The 15,780-nt window shown below is 41.8% G+C and overlaps 1 protein-coding gene across 1 annotated transcript in view; it reads right to left on the bottom strand.

Annotated features, from left to right (window-relative positions):
* The window catches only part of ABLIM3 (actin binding LIM protein family member 3), a 96,861-nt gene that overhangs the window by 12,055 nt on the left and 69,026 nt on the right, over positions 1-15,780 (bottom strand). The window contains exons 14-17 of the mRNA XM_018553040.1: positions 14,226-14,270; positions 10,269-10,382; positions 6,626-6,690; positions 1,862-2,003 (exon numbers count right to left, since the gene is read on the bottom strand). Of these exons, the coding sequence (XP_018408542.1) occupies positions 1,862-2,003; positions 6,626-6,690; positions 10,269-10,382; positions 14,226-14,270 (366 nt within the window). The remainder of the gene's footprint in view (positions 1-1,861; positions 2,004-6,625; positions 6,691-10,268; positions 10,383-14,225; positions 14,271-15,780) is intronic.

Here is a 15,780-nt window from a genome sequence, read left to right as displayed (position 1 = left end):
GTATGTATCATTTAACTATATTTATAATTATATGTATTACATATCTATTAAAAGGACTGGGGCTTTTGTCTCTTAAGTTGGGTTCTCCTTTAACCATTTACAGAATGTATCATGCAAGTGCCTTACTACATTGCTGAATCAAACCTAAAAGAAGAAAAAAGTAAAAATTGGCACCGGCATACTAAGCATTTTATAGGGTAAAATAATATCAGTACTTCCACTGCCACTTTTCTTTTTTTCTTCTTTTATATCTGATGCAGTAATGTAGTAGGGCACCTGCCTGATACATATACTTCTTATTAATTGCTAATCACCAAAAACTTGCAGACTACTGACCTGCTATTGCTTCTGGCTTTGGTGCACGACTTACTCTAAAGGCCCACCCAGGGCTTCCCTGCCTCTGCAGATGTCAGTGAAGGCACCAAATAGTGATTCTTTCACCCTGCTATGTGGCCTTTGGGAAGAAATCGGCTCTGCCTCTGCATGCTGTTGGGAGGGCACAGAAGGCCACATAGGTACCTAGTGTGGAAGATGTCACCCTGCTGGGTGGACAGCAGACATATACAGCAACAGACAGAGGCAGGGCACCCTGGGTGTGCCATTTTCTCCCCAAAGGCTACACAGCGGGGTGACAAAAAGCACTGTTATATGCCTGTGCAGTCTTTATTGATGTCTGAATTGGCAGAGAAGAAAACATCCCATCCAGGGTGCCCTGCTTTTGCCTGCTGTTGCAGATATCACTGAAGTCTGCACAGGCACCTAATGGTGATGATATCACCCTGCTTTGTGGCTTTTGGATAATAAACTGTTAGTCGCAGTGTGAATTTAAACATTTGGGACAAACATAGATCTATATTTAGACAAAAAGGTTAAACATTACATAAATAATAATAAAAAGGGGCAGACTCAATGGACCACTTAGTCTATTCCTGCAGTCACTTTTCTATGTTTATATGTTTCAGTGTGGGAACTTACATCCCCCAAACAGTTCTGCTGCTGGATTTCCACATACTACAGTATATATGTTCAGCAGCAACAGGGAGGAGGGGGAACATTTTTCATTAAAAAAAAAAGTTTGTACACGTGGCACTGCACCCCTAACCTGCCATCCATGGCACCCATTGTGGCAAAAATGGTTTGCTTAGGTTACTATTTAGGTTTAGGGGCTCACTGCTAACATGGGGTAGAGGTTAAGTGCTAAGGGCACACTTTAGGTGTTAGATTAAGTGTTAGGCTTGGAGAGGTTTTAAAGTGGAGAAGTGTTAAAGGACAAGTAGTGTAAGGGGGTTGTTAAGTGCTAAAGGACAAGCTAAGGCCAGGTTGTTGAAGATATGAATAAGTGTTAAGCGCTGGCTTTAAGGTTTTGAGCATGCTTGCACTGGCTGTTACTTTCTTTGTTCCTGCTTAACGTGGCAGAGTGGGTAACCCCTAAGCTTAACAGACAGCACTCATTGGATTTGAAGCACCATTGCAATGTTCCTAGCCATATAAAGGGGAAGTGCTGACACTAGTGCTGGCAGTAGAAACGTGGCGCTATGGAGGAAAGAGCTGTGAAGACAAAAACATGCCTGGAACACGTGCCGAATTTCTGCCACTAATTAGTCTGAAAGTGATTCCAGCAACAGATCATTGATTGCCACTTTATTCAGAGAAGTACCTATTATCTTGAACATTTATGGCTACATTCCAAGTCCCTGTGTGGTCCGGGTGTATCAGTAACATACATCTAGGTCTCTTTCATTTCATTAACAAGAAAGGGTCGGAGTGAAATCTCCTCCACACGTATTGTCCACAGGCACCTTTTTCAAATGCTAGGAATGCTTTAATCCTTGATTTAGCTTCATATGTGATTGACACTTACATCCATTAAGAGAAGCATCATAACCAGCAGTGTGTAAAGCCTCTTTGCTGCCCGCTGAACTGCGTGGCGGTGTCCAGGGGTCAATATACGACCGAGCCTTCATTTCCTCCTTTAGAATCAATCTTCCAATGCTGCCCTGAAGCTAAAATATAACATTCAATTTACTTTCAGCCATTACCCTCATGTGTACTAGCTAAGCATATTAAAGAGAAATCAAGCTAGTTGGCAATACCAAGTAAAGAATAAAACAACTTTTCTATTTAAATGAAACCTTTTTAGAATATGTATGTCTACCCCTCTATGGTGGTAAGGTCTCCTCAGATTTCAGCAATGGTATACTATCAATTTCATACACATAAAGATATTATTTCACTTTGGTGTATTTTCTTTCTGGCAAGATGACTACTGCAAAGCAAAACAATCCATCTGTATCTAATCAATAGGGTCTAAAAGACTTAGGGCTTCATTTCTAAAACTTCCACCTGGCGCACAGCTGGACAGATGTTGTTTGCCTGGCACTAGCACCCCTAGATGATGCTGACAAGTAAAGGAATTCATATGCCAGGCAGAAGTTTTATAAAAGAACTCCATAGAGGGCCTACATTGCTTGTTTTTAGATACACATATGAGAAAAGTCAACTAAATGTAAACAACCTTAATAAAGTATGTTAATGTTTTTATCCACTTCAGCTCCTACATCTGTATACCCCTCTTGGATCATACACATTTTACATATCAGCTATGGGCCTATTGAATTAGCAATAACGTTGTCATGACTTATGATACTGAAGTTATACATATATTTTAGTTTTGTTAACAAACTATGCTTTCTTTTGGCAGTATTGTCTGATGCAATGCATGTCTGTTGGCAAGGTATGCTAGGGTGCCCTTAAAGCAGACCTTTACACTCAAAAAACAAATTCTACTAATGCATCCCTCTATGTGTGATGATTAATAATAACATAAGACATGTCAGGTGTAAAATGCTGTGATTTTGAAATACTTACACTTGCAGAGCATTCACTTTCTGCTTTAAAAAGGGCAAAATGACTTCAGTTTGGCAAAGCAATGCACACTGGGATTGCCTTGTCATCAGCAGAGCATTGCTGGGAAATCTCATCTGTAATCTCACAAGATCTCAGGGAAAGGCATTTTCCTCCCTTGAGATGATATGCATGGTCACATGTCCTAGTCACATGTCTAGTCACATGTGCCAGAAATCTAGGAAGTAATAGGAGAGCTAGTAATCTGCCCTTAGTAAACATGGCCACCGTCAGAAGACTATGGAAGAAAAGAGAAATAAGGTATGCAAAGAATAAAAAGCCTGCAGTTATCTAAAACATTTAAAAAACAAAATAGATGCAATCCGAGATGAAATTCCCACTGTCCAGTCACCTTCCCCTATTCATGTACCAGGCCCACCATTACACTTGTTACTTTCCTCTTTTGACCCTGTCATCACAGAGGAGGTTACAAAGCTTCTCTCTGACACCCACCTCACCACTTGCCCCCTGGACCCTGTTCCCTCACCACTACTCCGGTCACCCTCTTGCTCTATCTTACACTCTGTCCTTGGACCCCTTCTCTTTATCTACACCTCCTCTCTCGGTCAGTTGATCACCTTACATGGCTTCCAGTACCATCTCTATGCTGATGACACTCAAATATATCTCTCCACTCCACAACTCACCTCCTCAGTCTCCTTACGTATCACTAACTTACAAACTGACATATTAGTCTGGATGTCACAACACTTCTTAAAGCTCAATCTTTCAAAAACTGAGCTCATGGTATTTCCTCCCCCAACTTTTCGATCATGATTGAGAACACAACTATCCAACCCTCCCCCCATGCCAAGGTGCTAGGTGTCATCCTTGACTCGGACTTCACCTTTCTTCCCAACATCCAATCCCTATCCAAATCCTGCCGTCTTTACCTTCGTAACATCTCCAAAATATCCCCCTTCCTCACCAATGAAACCACAGAGCTACTCATCCACTCACTTGTTATCTCTCGTCTCCACTGTTGTAAATCCCTCCTCATTGGCTTACCTCTACACAGACTATCCCCCTTCAGTCTACCATGAATGCTGCTGCCAGACTTATCCACCTAACCAACTGCTCAGTATCTGCAACCCTCTCTGTCAATCCCTTCACTGGCTTCCAACCAACCAAAGGATAAAATTCAAAATATTACCAACCAATTACAAAGCCATTCACAACTCTGCCCCAGGTTACATCTCCAACCTTGTCTCAAAGTATCACCCTAACCGTCCCCTGCGGTCCTCCCAAGTTCCTTAACCGTCCCCTCCTGCTCTCTGGCTCCCTCATCAACTCCTCTCATGCTCGCCTCCAGGGCTCCTCTAGAGTCTCTCCCATTCTTTGGAACTCCTTACCCCAACCTGTCTGTCTGTCTCCCACTCTGACTGCCTTTCGGCGATCACTAAAGACTCATCTCATTAGGGAAGCCTATCACACTTCAAACTAACCACTGAACTCTTTCTTAAACAATTCATCCCCACTCAGCTATCTCCTCATGTATCACTTGCCCCTCCCTCTTAGATTGTAAGCCCTCACGGGCAGGGCCCTCCTTACCATCTTGTCTTGAATTGTATTGTAATTATAATGTCTTCCCTATATTATAAAGCGCTGTATAAATCCTGCATAATAATAATCATCTACAATTATGTGTTTGTAGATGGTCATTACTAAACATTTCTAAAGATGTGTTTGTTGTTATTTTAAAGATATGAGTAAAGGTCAGCTTTAAGAATGAGTAGCACCACAGAATAGCACCATACGACACTACTACACAACAGTGTCAGCCTAAAAGCTCAACTCCTACCAGATTTAAATCTTGTATTTTTGTAGTGATAACAGAACAATTAAAAGTATTTTTAAATACAACTCTTAAATATATTTGGATCTAACTTGAAATTAGTTTCACGTAGTCCCTTGCACAACAAGTCTCAGACTGGGAGAGTGAGGGCAAATACTGTGAGCCAAACAGGTTCTACTGTATTGGACAGTACTGCCAATCTAAAACTGTAAACTTGCCATAAACGAGAGAGAGCAGAATGATGGCCCCTTATTGTCCAATCAGCAGACTGACAGTGGGTAGGTGACAATGCTGTTTTGCTTAACTGCACAGGAAAAAAAGTGATATCACCAAACTGGCTAGACTGCCTGATTCACAAGACTGGCTACACAGAATTCCAAATCCTTTGGCAGACAGATCCTTGTAGAAGTAAATAGACTAGGTCACATCAGAGCAATGTAGATGACATAATAAAGGATATGTTTGTGTACAATGTTGTCTAAATTCTCTGATCTCCACTATTTATATTTAAAACATCTTTTTTTTAATTAAAATTTCTTGAGGCAATGCATCCCCCAGGATTCTCTGTATCCCTTTTTTATTCTGAATACATAGAAATGCTTAAAATAGGAAATGTAAAGCAGAGAGGGATATGGAAATCTGCCTCTAGTAGTCTGTCAAATCATAGCACTTCCATAACAAAAGTTGTATGTTGCTGTAACAGTGGAGGCAAAATAATTGTTCCACTGTTTTTCATACTATGTGACATTTGTGGGTTCACATGTGTCACCCTAAACTGCAAACTCTGTAGAACCAACACACGATGATCTTCCAAATAAATGTTAACTTTTTTCCACATGCATCTATACAAAGAACAACCTCTGACGCGTTTCTGCCTGACTCTGCCTTAGTCATCAGCTATGACTAAGACCGAGTCAGGCAGAAACGCATCAGCGGTTGTTCTTTGTATAGATGCATGTGGAATAAAGTTTGAATTTCTTTGGAAGATCATCATGTGCTGGTTCTACAGTTTTTGAGCCTATTACTCCAGAAGAGAGTCATCCGTGCATCCGTGTGGATTGTGGGGACGCATGATAGGGGTGAGCTGTGCGCTTTGTGTTTTCAGTTTACTAAACTGCTGGAGGTCAAATTACAAACAGCATGGAAAATATCTGTCTGTATATATGTCTCCCTGGAAATATTTTAAAGCTGGCCCATAGACTTAAGCACTGTGTGGTCCCATCAGCACCCCTCTGTTTGACAAAAGTGTTTTCTTCATTTGACTTTTGTCAAAGAAGCCGGTCCCGAAAATCCTCAGCCGAACAGTGACTGCAGCCAATAAACTGCAGTCATTGATCGTGTATATGACGCTGCCAGAATACAATAAACTGGTGGGGGGGGGTTCGTGGATGTGGGAATCAAATGTTTATTTTTTGCTAAGCCCACAGAGCTGAACAAGAAAACATGACTAGTGTATGGCCAGATTTGGGTTTACTCTACTGGAAATGTCATGTTTGCTAAGGAATTTGCATGTCTAAAGAAATGACATCCATTAAGTGGTTCTGCCCAGGACTAATAATGCCAATACAATAAAGACTTTCCGGGCCATTTTGAAAGATTTTCAGAGTGAACTTTGCACGATATTCTAATTATTCGAGTTTCACCTGTATATATATATATATATAAAAATAAAGGTGACCTGCAGGAAATTGCTTTCTCAACAAAGCTATAGTCTCACCTTGAAAGCAGGTCTGTTTAGATTTTAAATATCTTCTCAACTACTCAGACAGCGCATTACAAAATAGATTTGATGTTGATCTTTGTTTAGAGAAGGCAGAGTGGATAAATTACAGAACATCTCCATGGGAATAAAGAGCAAATAACGACTTCTTATACGCTGACTACAATGCAAAATACTGGAATTTCTCCTTTTAACTCTGAAGGTACCTTGTGCATGCTGCGATCAAAACCATCTTCCTCTCCTCCTGAAGAGAACCTCCGCGCTCGAGGCACTGCAGAACCAAAGACTTGGTGTCAGTGAAGCCTTTATTGTCATCATGTTTTTACATTATACAGAACAATAGTGTGACTGGGAGAGCAGTGACTTGTAGGCATTGTAGAGAAGACAACAGCTCCAGGCACTCTCAGTCACCACAAAGGACAATAATAGCTTGTTCCAGTCATTGCAGTATTTTTTTGTTGTTTTTGTGGCTCTATTTTGCCTGCTGTTATGATACAAAAGTGAAAATGGGAGGTTTAGTCCATTTTCAGATTCATCATTTAAAGAAGATCTCTGCAAAGCACTGTTTCCATAGTAACTGGGTAAATTATACAACCCCAATGTAATTCCAGAAAGAAAACCCCACTAGCTGTTTATCGGGTTATCATGTCCCTTAACAGTTAAACACATGTGGCATAATACAAAGAAATTAGGACCTGTGTGCAACAGGGCTTAAAGGAGAACTATGAGGTGAGTGGTTTTCACTCCGCCTCATAATCTGAGCCGACCTGTGACAATGCAACTGTCGCTGGTTGGCTCAGTAGATCGGGAAGTGAGCGAACACATACCGGCGCTCGCTCACTTCTCGATCCTGTCACTGCAGAGAGCCGTGACAGGGAAGTGACTGGATTCTCCCCTCCCCTGTCCGATCCTCCAGCGCTGGCTGGCGGAACGGAAGGGGGAGGGGGCGGGAAAAGCTGTCACTCACGCAGCTGGGTGGATCCAGACATAATTGTCGGGATTCGTTTCAGCTGCAGCGTCTCAGTATACCGTGAGCTGTAGCTCGCTGTATACTGAGCTTTGGTTAACGGGAGGACACTAGTTTGTGTCCTCCCGTTACCCTTTGAAGAACTATGGGGAAAAAGCCCTAACCCTATAGTTCTCCTTTAACCATTAAGCAAAATAAACATGTACTTAGGGCACCAAGGAAAGGGGGCACCACAGAGTTTTTTCCTCTAGTTATCACGCCTAGGGATGAGCTCAGGTTAGAACCAAACCTGGTCTGAACCTGAGCTCTTCTGAACCTGGAAGAAGTCCACCCGAACTTGAAAGGAAGCTTCTTTCATGCCACCCAATCAGCTGCCGTTGGGGAATTCCCCACCCACAGAATGACGTAAGCAAAGGGGCGGGATGCAGTGATGTCATTGACCTTATATGGCTAGATTAGGCTATATTAGGTAAGTGACGTCTAACTGATACAGCCATGTGGCCATATAAGGTCAATGACAATAGCACAAGCATTCTGCCCCTTTGTTTATGCTTGGGGCAGTTTCCGTCCTGAAGCTACAGATCAGTCCTGTAAGTTACGAGGTGGGACCTACATGGATTGGACTAGTTTTTCTAGCACATCCAACAGATGCTCGATTGGCTTGAGATCTGGAGAATTTGGGGGCCAAGTCAACACCTCAAACTCATTGTTGTGTCCCTCAAACCATTCTCAAAACATTTTTGCAGTGTGGCAGGGTGCATTATCCTACTGAAAGAGCCCACTGCCATCAGGTAATACATTTCCATGAAGTGGTGAACTTGGTCAGCAAAAATGTTTAGGTAGGTACATGTCAAAGTAACATCCAAATGAATGGCAGGACCCAAGGTTTCCCAGCAGAATATTGCCCAAAGCATCACACTGCCTCCGCCAGCTTGCCTTCTTCCCATTGTGCATCTTTGTTCTATCTCTTCCCCAGGTAAGCGACACACATGCACCCGGACATCACATGATTTAAAAGAAAAAGTGATTCATCAGACCAGGCCACCTTCTTCTATTGCAACGTGGCCCAGTTCTGATACTTACGTGCCCATGGTGGGTACTTTTGGCAGTGGACCCAGATCAGCATGGGCACCCTGACCAGTTTGCGGTTACTCAGCCCCCTACGCAACAAAGTTCGATGCACTGTGTGTTCAGACGCCTTTTTATTGGAACCAGGATTAAAGTGACACTAAACTCAGGAGTTAAATCTTAAAAATGCATTCAAGTACCTTAAATAATAACAAAAATGTAGCTTATTTGTATATCACTATTTATGTATCACTCGGCTGTAGATCCTCAAATCATCTCTGAATTCATTTGGACACTGTACTACCTTCTGGAGGGTGGCTACTTTTGTTCCCCTTAATCCATGTGTGTGTTGCAAAGTATCCATCGCTCCAAACATGCTCCCATGATGGACTACAATCTCATGTTTAGTTCACGAATTTGTACTGAGATTGTAGTCCATCACAGTAGCGAACTTGGAGTGGCGGCTACTTCACAACACAAACAGGGACCATGTGTAAAAAAAAGTAGCCACCGCTCAGAAGAAAGGACAGTGTCAGCACCAATTCAGAGATGATTTGAGGATCTGCTGCCGAGTGATCAACAAATAAGGTACATTTTTGATGATAGGTAAAGTATTTCAATTCATTTTAAAGATTTAACTCCTGAGTTTAGTGTCACTCAAACTTCTTCAGCAATTTGAGCTACAGTAGCTCTTCTATTGGATCAGACTTCACGTGCCAGCCTTTGCTCCCCACGGGCATCAATGAGCCTTGGCCGCCCATGACCCTGTCGCTGGTTCACCAGTTTTCCTTCCATGGACCACTTTTGGGATGTTCTAAACACTGCAGACTGGGAACAACCCACAAGAGCTGCAGTTTTGGAGTTTCTCTGACCAGTCATCTAGTTATCACAATTTGGTCCTTGTCCAAGTAGCTTAAATCCTTATGCTAGCCCATTTTTTCTGCTTCCAACACATCAACTTCAGAGACAAAATTTTTACTTGCTGCCTAAGATACCCCACCCCACTTACAGGTGCCATTGTAATGCGATAATCAATGTTATTCACTTCACCTCTCAGTGGTCATAATGTTATGGCTGATCGTTGTATATTCACAGGGTTAAAGTGACACTAAACCCTCAGATTTTTTAACATAAAACAATACTGTAATGTGTGCCTTACTGTAATCCATGGCTGTTTCCTTCTCTTTGCTGCTCTTCCTTTTAAATCTGTATCTGTTCTCATGCTGTGCAGAACTTCTGTTTTGCAGCAGACTGCCTTGTCTCAGGAATGGATACACGGTGTCTGTGTATACGTTTGTATAGGCTTGAAACCTGAGCCAGCACTACAGGAAGAGGCCCTGAGCTGAAAAGGGAAGTTCTCCCCCAGCATGAGAAGACATGAGGATTTAAAAGGAAGAGCAGCAAAGAGAAGGGAAACAACCATGGATTTCAGTAAGGCACACATTACAGTATTGGTTTATGTTAAAAAATCTGAGGGTTTAATGTCACTTTAAGTGAAATTGTGGCAGTACATTAAGGAACTACATCCCATGGGCATCAATTCAATTCAAGTAGGTTTACAGATCTCTAGATCGGTGGGATTATTAGGTGTGGGATAGAACCTATGAAAATTCAATATAGAAATACATATTTATTTTGAATTTTTGACCATAGATAAACTTTAATGGTTAATCCAGCCCTGCATGGAGTAGCAAAAGAATCACCTTGGCACAAGGACAGGTCCTCTTTAAATATCTCGCCTTGTGCCGTTCTCTCTATAAATCATGTATAATAATAACAATCACAATCCTATACCACTGAGGGCCATTGCTTACTTTTTGGTGAGTACATCCAATACTCGGGTTCAGACTGGTAATAAGGATCAGGACTGTATGGGGGGAGGTACTTGGGGGACTGTACAAGGTCTTCACTTGTTTTACTTTTCGTTGCTTCATCGGGATTATCTGGTAAAAGATATATACAAACTTTCAGAAAAGACTTCAGTGCGCCAGTATGATTCAGCTTGGCAAACAAAGTTATAATGAGATACTGCATCCATTTTCAGTACTGACCTCGGTTTCTCCGTAAACCAATAATACTGTCTGAAAATGCAATAACACATTCCCAGTACTGCTTCGAAAACAAATTATCTTTTATAACCTGTCAAATCTAATAATGCTTTGCCTCCTTACATAATCTTTCTAACTATGATCACAGGTCATAATAAAGAGAAATATCCCTTTAGGCATAATAGTAGTACTATACAGTGACATTTAGAATATTGCCTCAGCAGCAAATGCCCTTCTAATTATAGAATAGATCACTGTAGTGCTCATGGTGAAAAGGCACAGGTGACGGATTATTATCACATAAATAAACCACTGACATACCTCTTACGTTATATGCTCACTGGGATTTAATTATATTAACAGTATAGCATTAATGGTATTTAATTATAATGCCTTGGAATTACTGCTTTTGTTAAAATTACTGTTAAAACAGTTCTAATGTATATTGGGCCAGTCCACTCAAAATTGATTCCCCACTCCTATCTTGTGTCTGCCCACCCAGGAGTTTGCAGATCAGAAAAGTCGGGAGGAGTCCTTATCTGCATACTTATTCTGGATAATGACTCTAAGGGCCCAAGTAAAAAGCAGCACTATGGCATTATCATGGTACCAGAATTTAAAAAAAACGCAGAGCAATTTATTCTACATATGTATGTGGCGCTCTGCTTGCTTTGGGACCGCCAAGCAAGTGGAGTGCTATTAAAATGGATGGGAAGAAAAAAAAAGCCGGGAGGAGTAAAGTCATGTCACCATCCTCTCCTCCAAACACAGTGTATTTTTTGCAGCATTAAGCAGAGCCATCACAATGGTATACCACAGGCTCTAGACGGCGCCTTGCATTTTATGAATTAAATGAAAAATGCAGATGGTAGCTGGAGCAGTATTGCAATTTACAGCGGACAGCGATATTTGTTCTCATTTTTAAATGAGCCCCTATAAATTGAAACCAGAAGGTCCAGAAATTAGCATTTACAGAATGGAAAGCCATAAATGGTCCCCATACTTTTCTGTGAAAAGGTTCACTTTAAAACTGACCTTGCAATATGATAACAGTTAAAAAAAACTTTAATAGTCCTTCTTCACGTTATTTACTCTAGTTTTTATAGAGGCTTCACTGTGATAAATGCATTGTGGAGTTTTCAAATTTGAAGAGCCTCAGACTGCATAGAGGTTCCTATTTCTCTTTTCCTCCTCCTCTGTAGTCTTATGACTCTTTAGACATACACTGATATTTATGCAGCTCTGGGCTGAGAAGAGATATTGCCTAATTCACATATCACATGAGCAGCATGACAGAAGACTGCAGGATTATTTGTCATCAATGCTGAGGGTAATCACTGCTTGCAGTTGGCGAGGCAGCTCTCTACATCACAATTATGACTCATTCCCCTTTCTTTGCAAAGCGGTGTTAGAATGCCATTTGCCAATGCTAACATACTGCACTGCCTACAGATTGAACAGATTGCTTAAGTCAAGAGGGTTGTTCCTAGGGACATATTTAACCAGAAGCATCTCTGGTGACATGAGTTAAAATGTTGAGAGGCTGGTAGAATACCATGATGACTGGTTTGGAGTCTAAAGCCAGGTATACACGCTTCGAATTTCTCCTGGTTCTTGATGAACCGGACAAAATTCGTTGTGTGGGTGCCAACAGCAGCACCCTTCCACTGGGCATCCCTTGATCAACTGATAGAAGGGATCGGTTGGAAAATTCTTGGCTGAAAGGAGCTAGCAGCTAATCAGCTGCTAGATCTGTTCAGGTATTCTGGCAGCGGCCAGTAGCCACTGTCAGAATACAAAGGAAAGGGCAGGCGATTCCTTGATCAACGCTCGTAATAGTTGATTGGTTGATGGGTTAAGCTAAAAAAAAAATAGAACTATGTATACCCAGCTTTAGAAGAATATGGTCTTTTCAACTGAACAGAAATGAATATGTCATTTTCTCAAGCAGCATTCAAGCAGCTACACATGAGCCATACTTTCCAGAAAGAAAAGGAATAAAGCTCTTGACATAATGATGTGACATGACTGAAATATAAATCTAATCTATTATCATTGCTTGGAAAAAAAGAACCATTAGGGCTAGTTCATACCATCCTCAGTGCATTCCGGCCCGATTGTGGCCGGCACGCACTGAATCACATTCCGACCGGCTCACTTTGTTTTGGGGCGGGAGGGGGCGTGTGATGGTGCATTGAACTCAATGGTACCGCAGCAACGCCTTCCAGCCGCAATGCGATTGACTGCATATGAAACGTGTGGCACATCAGTGCCTGTGTTCCGGTCCGGTGGAGTCAGAAAAAATAGTGCATGCACTACTTTTTGTAACTTTACCTGACTGGAACACAGGCACTGATGTGCCACGTTCCCATGCGGCCGATCGCATTGCGGCCAGAGGGCGTGGCTGTGCTGCCATTGGGTTCACTAAGGATGGTGTGAACTAGCCCTTAAGGAAAGTAGATAAATTACATAATGTGCCAAAACTGTATTATGTATAAAGTGTATCATCTTCATATCCTAAAGGAGACCCGGGGCACTCAGTAAAAGACCTGGGGCATGTGCTCTGGGTGCCAGGGTCTAGCAATGCCTCGAATTGTTTAGGTAGGCCCTACACAGTTATTGGTTATCCACTTAAAGGGACTCTGTCGCTAGATAAAAATAAAGATTTTTAAAGTCCAGCCTGTACAGGAAAACAAGTAATGTCGGTTCCATGCTGTTAATCTTCACTCTGTTCCAGAGCTAAGTCTGCTGAAAAACCTTCTGTATCTGATACTTCCAGGAGTGTCTGATACCTGCTTCCCCTGTTCCCCCTCTGCATGCTGTGGTTCCATTCACCAGCCCCTACATTACTAAAGGTCATAGTAGTGAGGTAGGGACTGAGGGATAAAACCATAGCTTGCGGTGGGGGACCAGGTATTTGACACAACCCATAGTAAGTCGGGCGCAAAAGATTTTTCATTAAGTTTAGCTCTGGAACAGAACTAAGATTGGCTGGGCCATTTCATTCAGCAGCCACTGCTCCATTGACTGTTAAATATCTGAACAGTGCCCTTAGATAAGATGCATGCATTGTTTGGCTGAGGATTTGAAACTAGCTCCTTCAACAAAAGTTGAATTTGTCAAACAAAGGGGTTTTCGGCAGAGCCACACACTTCTGGCTTTTGGACTTTTGGCCAAGTCCTGCTGATACTGTATGAGGCCTAACCTACAATATTTTCATGATAACTATATGTACACACACCAAAAAAAAGGAAACAAACATGTAAAAAACCCCCAAAGAGATGCTAATTTAATGAGGCAAATATAAAAGTGCAGCAATTAGAGCACTTTAGACAACATCTTTGCACTTTCCACTGCCTTACTGAATAGGCCCGATGAGTATGTACATAGACACATGTGACATGTGTTAACTAAAGACATGTCAATGGAGATATGAATTACACAGAACAAGGAAATGCTGAGTAAGTGGTTTCAGTTTGCAAGGGTCAGCACATCTGTAAGTAAGCAGCTGGACATACTTTCCAGAAAGAAAAGGAATAAAGCTCTTACTTACATCATGACACAGAGCCAGCCGGGCAATAGACAAAGGAGAAAAGGGAGAGAAGACATATAGTAATACAGATTTTAGTTATCAGTCATCAGAGTTTAATTTTTTTATATCTGTAAACTACTGCTTTTATATGCTATATCTCTATGAACAAACTATAAAAACACACAACTTACTATTTATATCATTTCTACAGGCTGGAAGTACCAAACCACAGCACACTGCAAGGCAATCGACATTTCACAAGCTTAGACAGACATTTATCTTTCTTATACAGGTTATAACACAATGAGGATTAAACCCAACCACATGCTCATTCGCCATAGAAGCATGCTACCTCCATAAGGTGGACATTTTTAAAGTAGTTCTAGCCGTTCTGTGACAATGAGACTGTCACAGGTCAGCTTAGTAGATCGGGAGGTGAGCGAACACATACCGTCGTTCGCTCACCTCTCGATCCTGTCACGGCTCTCTGCTGTGACAGGGGAGGGGCTGGATTCCCCCCTCCCCGCTCCGCCAGCGCTGACTGGCGGAACGGACGGGGGAGGGGGCGGGTACAGCTGGCTCTGCCTCTAGATAGGCAGAGCCAGCTGTCAGTCACGCAGCTGGGCGGATCCCAACATAATTGTCGGGATCCGCTTCAGCTGCGGCGTCTCAGTATAGCAGCAGCTCGCGGTATACTGAGCCTAGGGTGATGGTAGGACGCTAGTTTGTGTCCTCCCGTTACCCTAAGGAGAACTATGGGGAAAAGCCTTAACCCCATAGTTCTCCTTTAAATAAGGACTGCCTTAAGCAATATTGTATCTAAACTTACTGCGCTACATGACCCAGTGCCATTACCGAAAAATAGCAAGCCTACTGTTTATGAGGTTACCATTGATAACAGTCTTCCATATGTAGCAGAATAAAATGTTAGGACCTGTGTGTGTAGCCAAATATAAATTGTTGGCTTCTACTGTTTCCGAATCATATCAAAGCACGGTACACCAATTTTTTCTGGGTGTCTGGTTTAGGAGATAGCTGATTTCCATATACGAAAACCATGCAAAAACACAGGTTTTATAGTAACGTACTTCCTGAACTGTAGGATTTATATATTGACATACAGCCACTACAGTATATAATTTATATAGCTCTGCTGTAAGTCATTTAAATAGGTCTGGAGTATATAATTTATATAGGTCTGCTGTATATAATGTATATAGCTCTGCTGTATATTATTTACATAGGTCTGCTGTATATAATTTATATAGCTCTGCTGTAAATCATTTACATGGGTCTGCTGTATATAATTTATATAGCTCTGCTGTACACTTTCAAGATTTTGAGAAATATACAACATTGTGTGTTGTGTAAAAATACTGGAGGCCTACAGTCCTCTTATTCGGCAGTGCAAATGATCATTTACCTTTTTCATGATCTGCTTGTAATGTAAACCTGTAATGATTACTTGCAAAGCCTTGCTAAGCTCACGAAGCAGGCACTCCAAGTGCTATGTCCTATTTTCCCAGTGCTGCTCACCTCCCCAATGCAGTGGAGAACACCCAAAATTCATATGCGGATATAAAGTTTCTAAAATGCGATATTTGTACAGGTTAGGTTACAGGTACAGGTTAGGCATGCCGCCCTCCAGGTAGTAGTGCTATTGGTTCCTCCGGCACCAAGCACTGTATTGTGGCAAATAGGGAGTAAGCATGCACACTCTGCTGAAAGCAACATCCTTACTTTAGT

Source organism: Nanorana parkeri, unplaced genomic scaffold, assembly GCF_000935625.1.
Source record: "Nanorana parkeri isolate BGI_ZX_2015 unplaced genomic scaffold, ASM93562v1 scaffold107, whole genome shotgun sequence".
NCBI classification, from domain to species: Eukaryota; Metazoa; Chordata; class Amphibia; order Anura; family Dicroglossidae; genus Nanorana; species Nanorana parkeri.
This window is presented reverse-complemented; position numbering and strand designations above follow the sequence as displayed.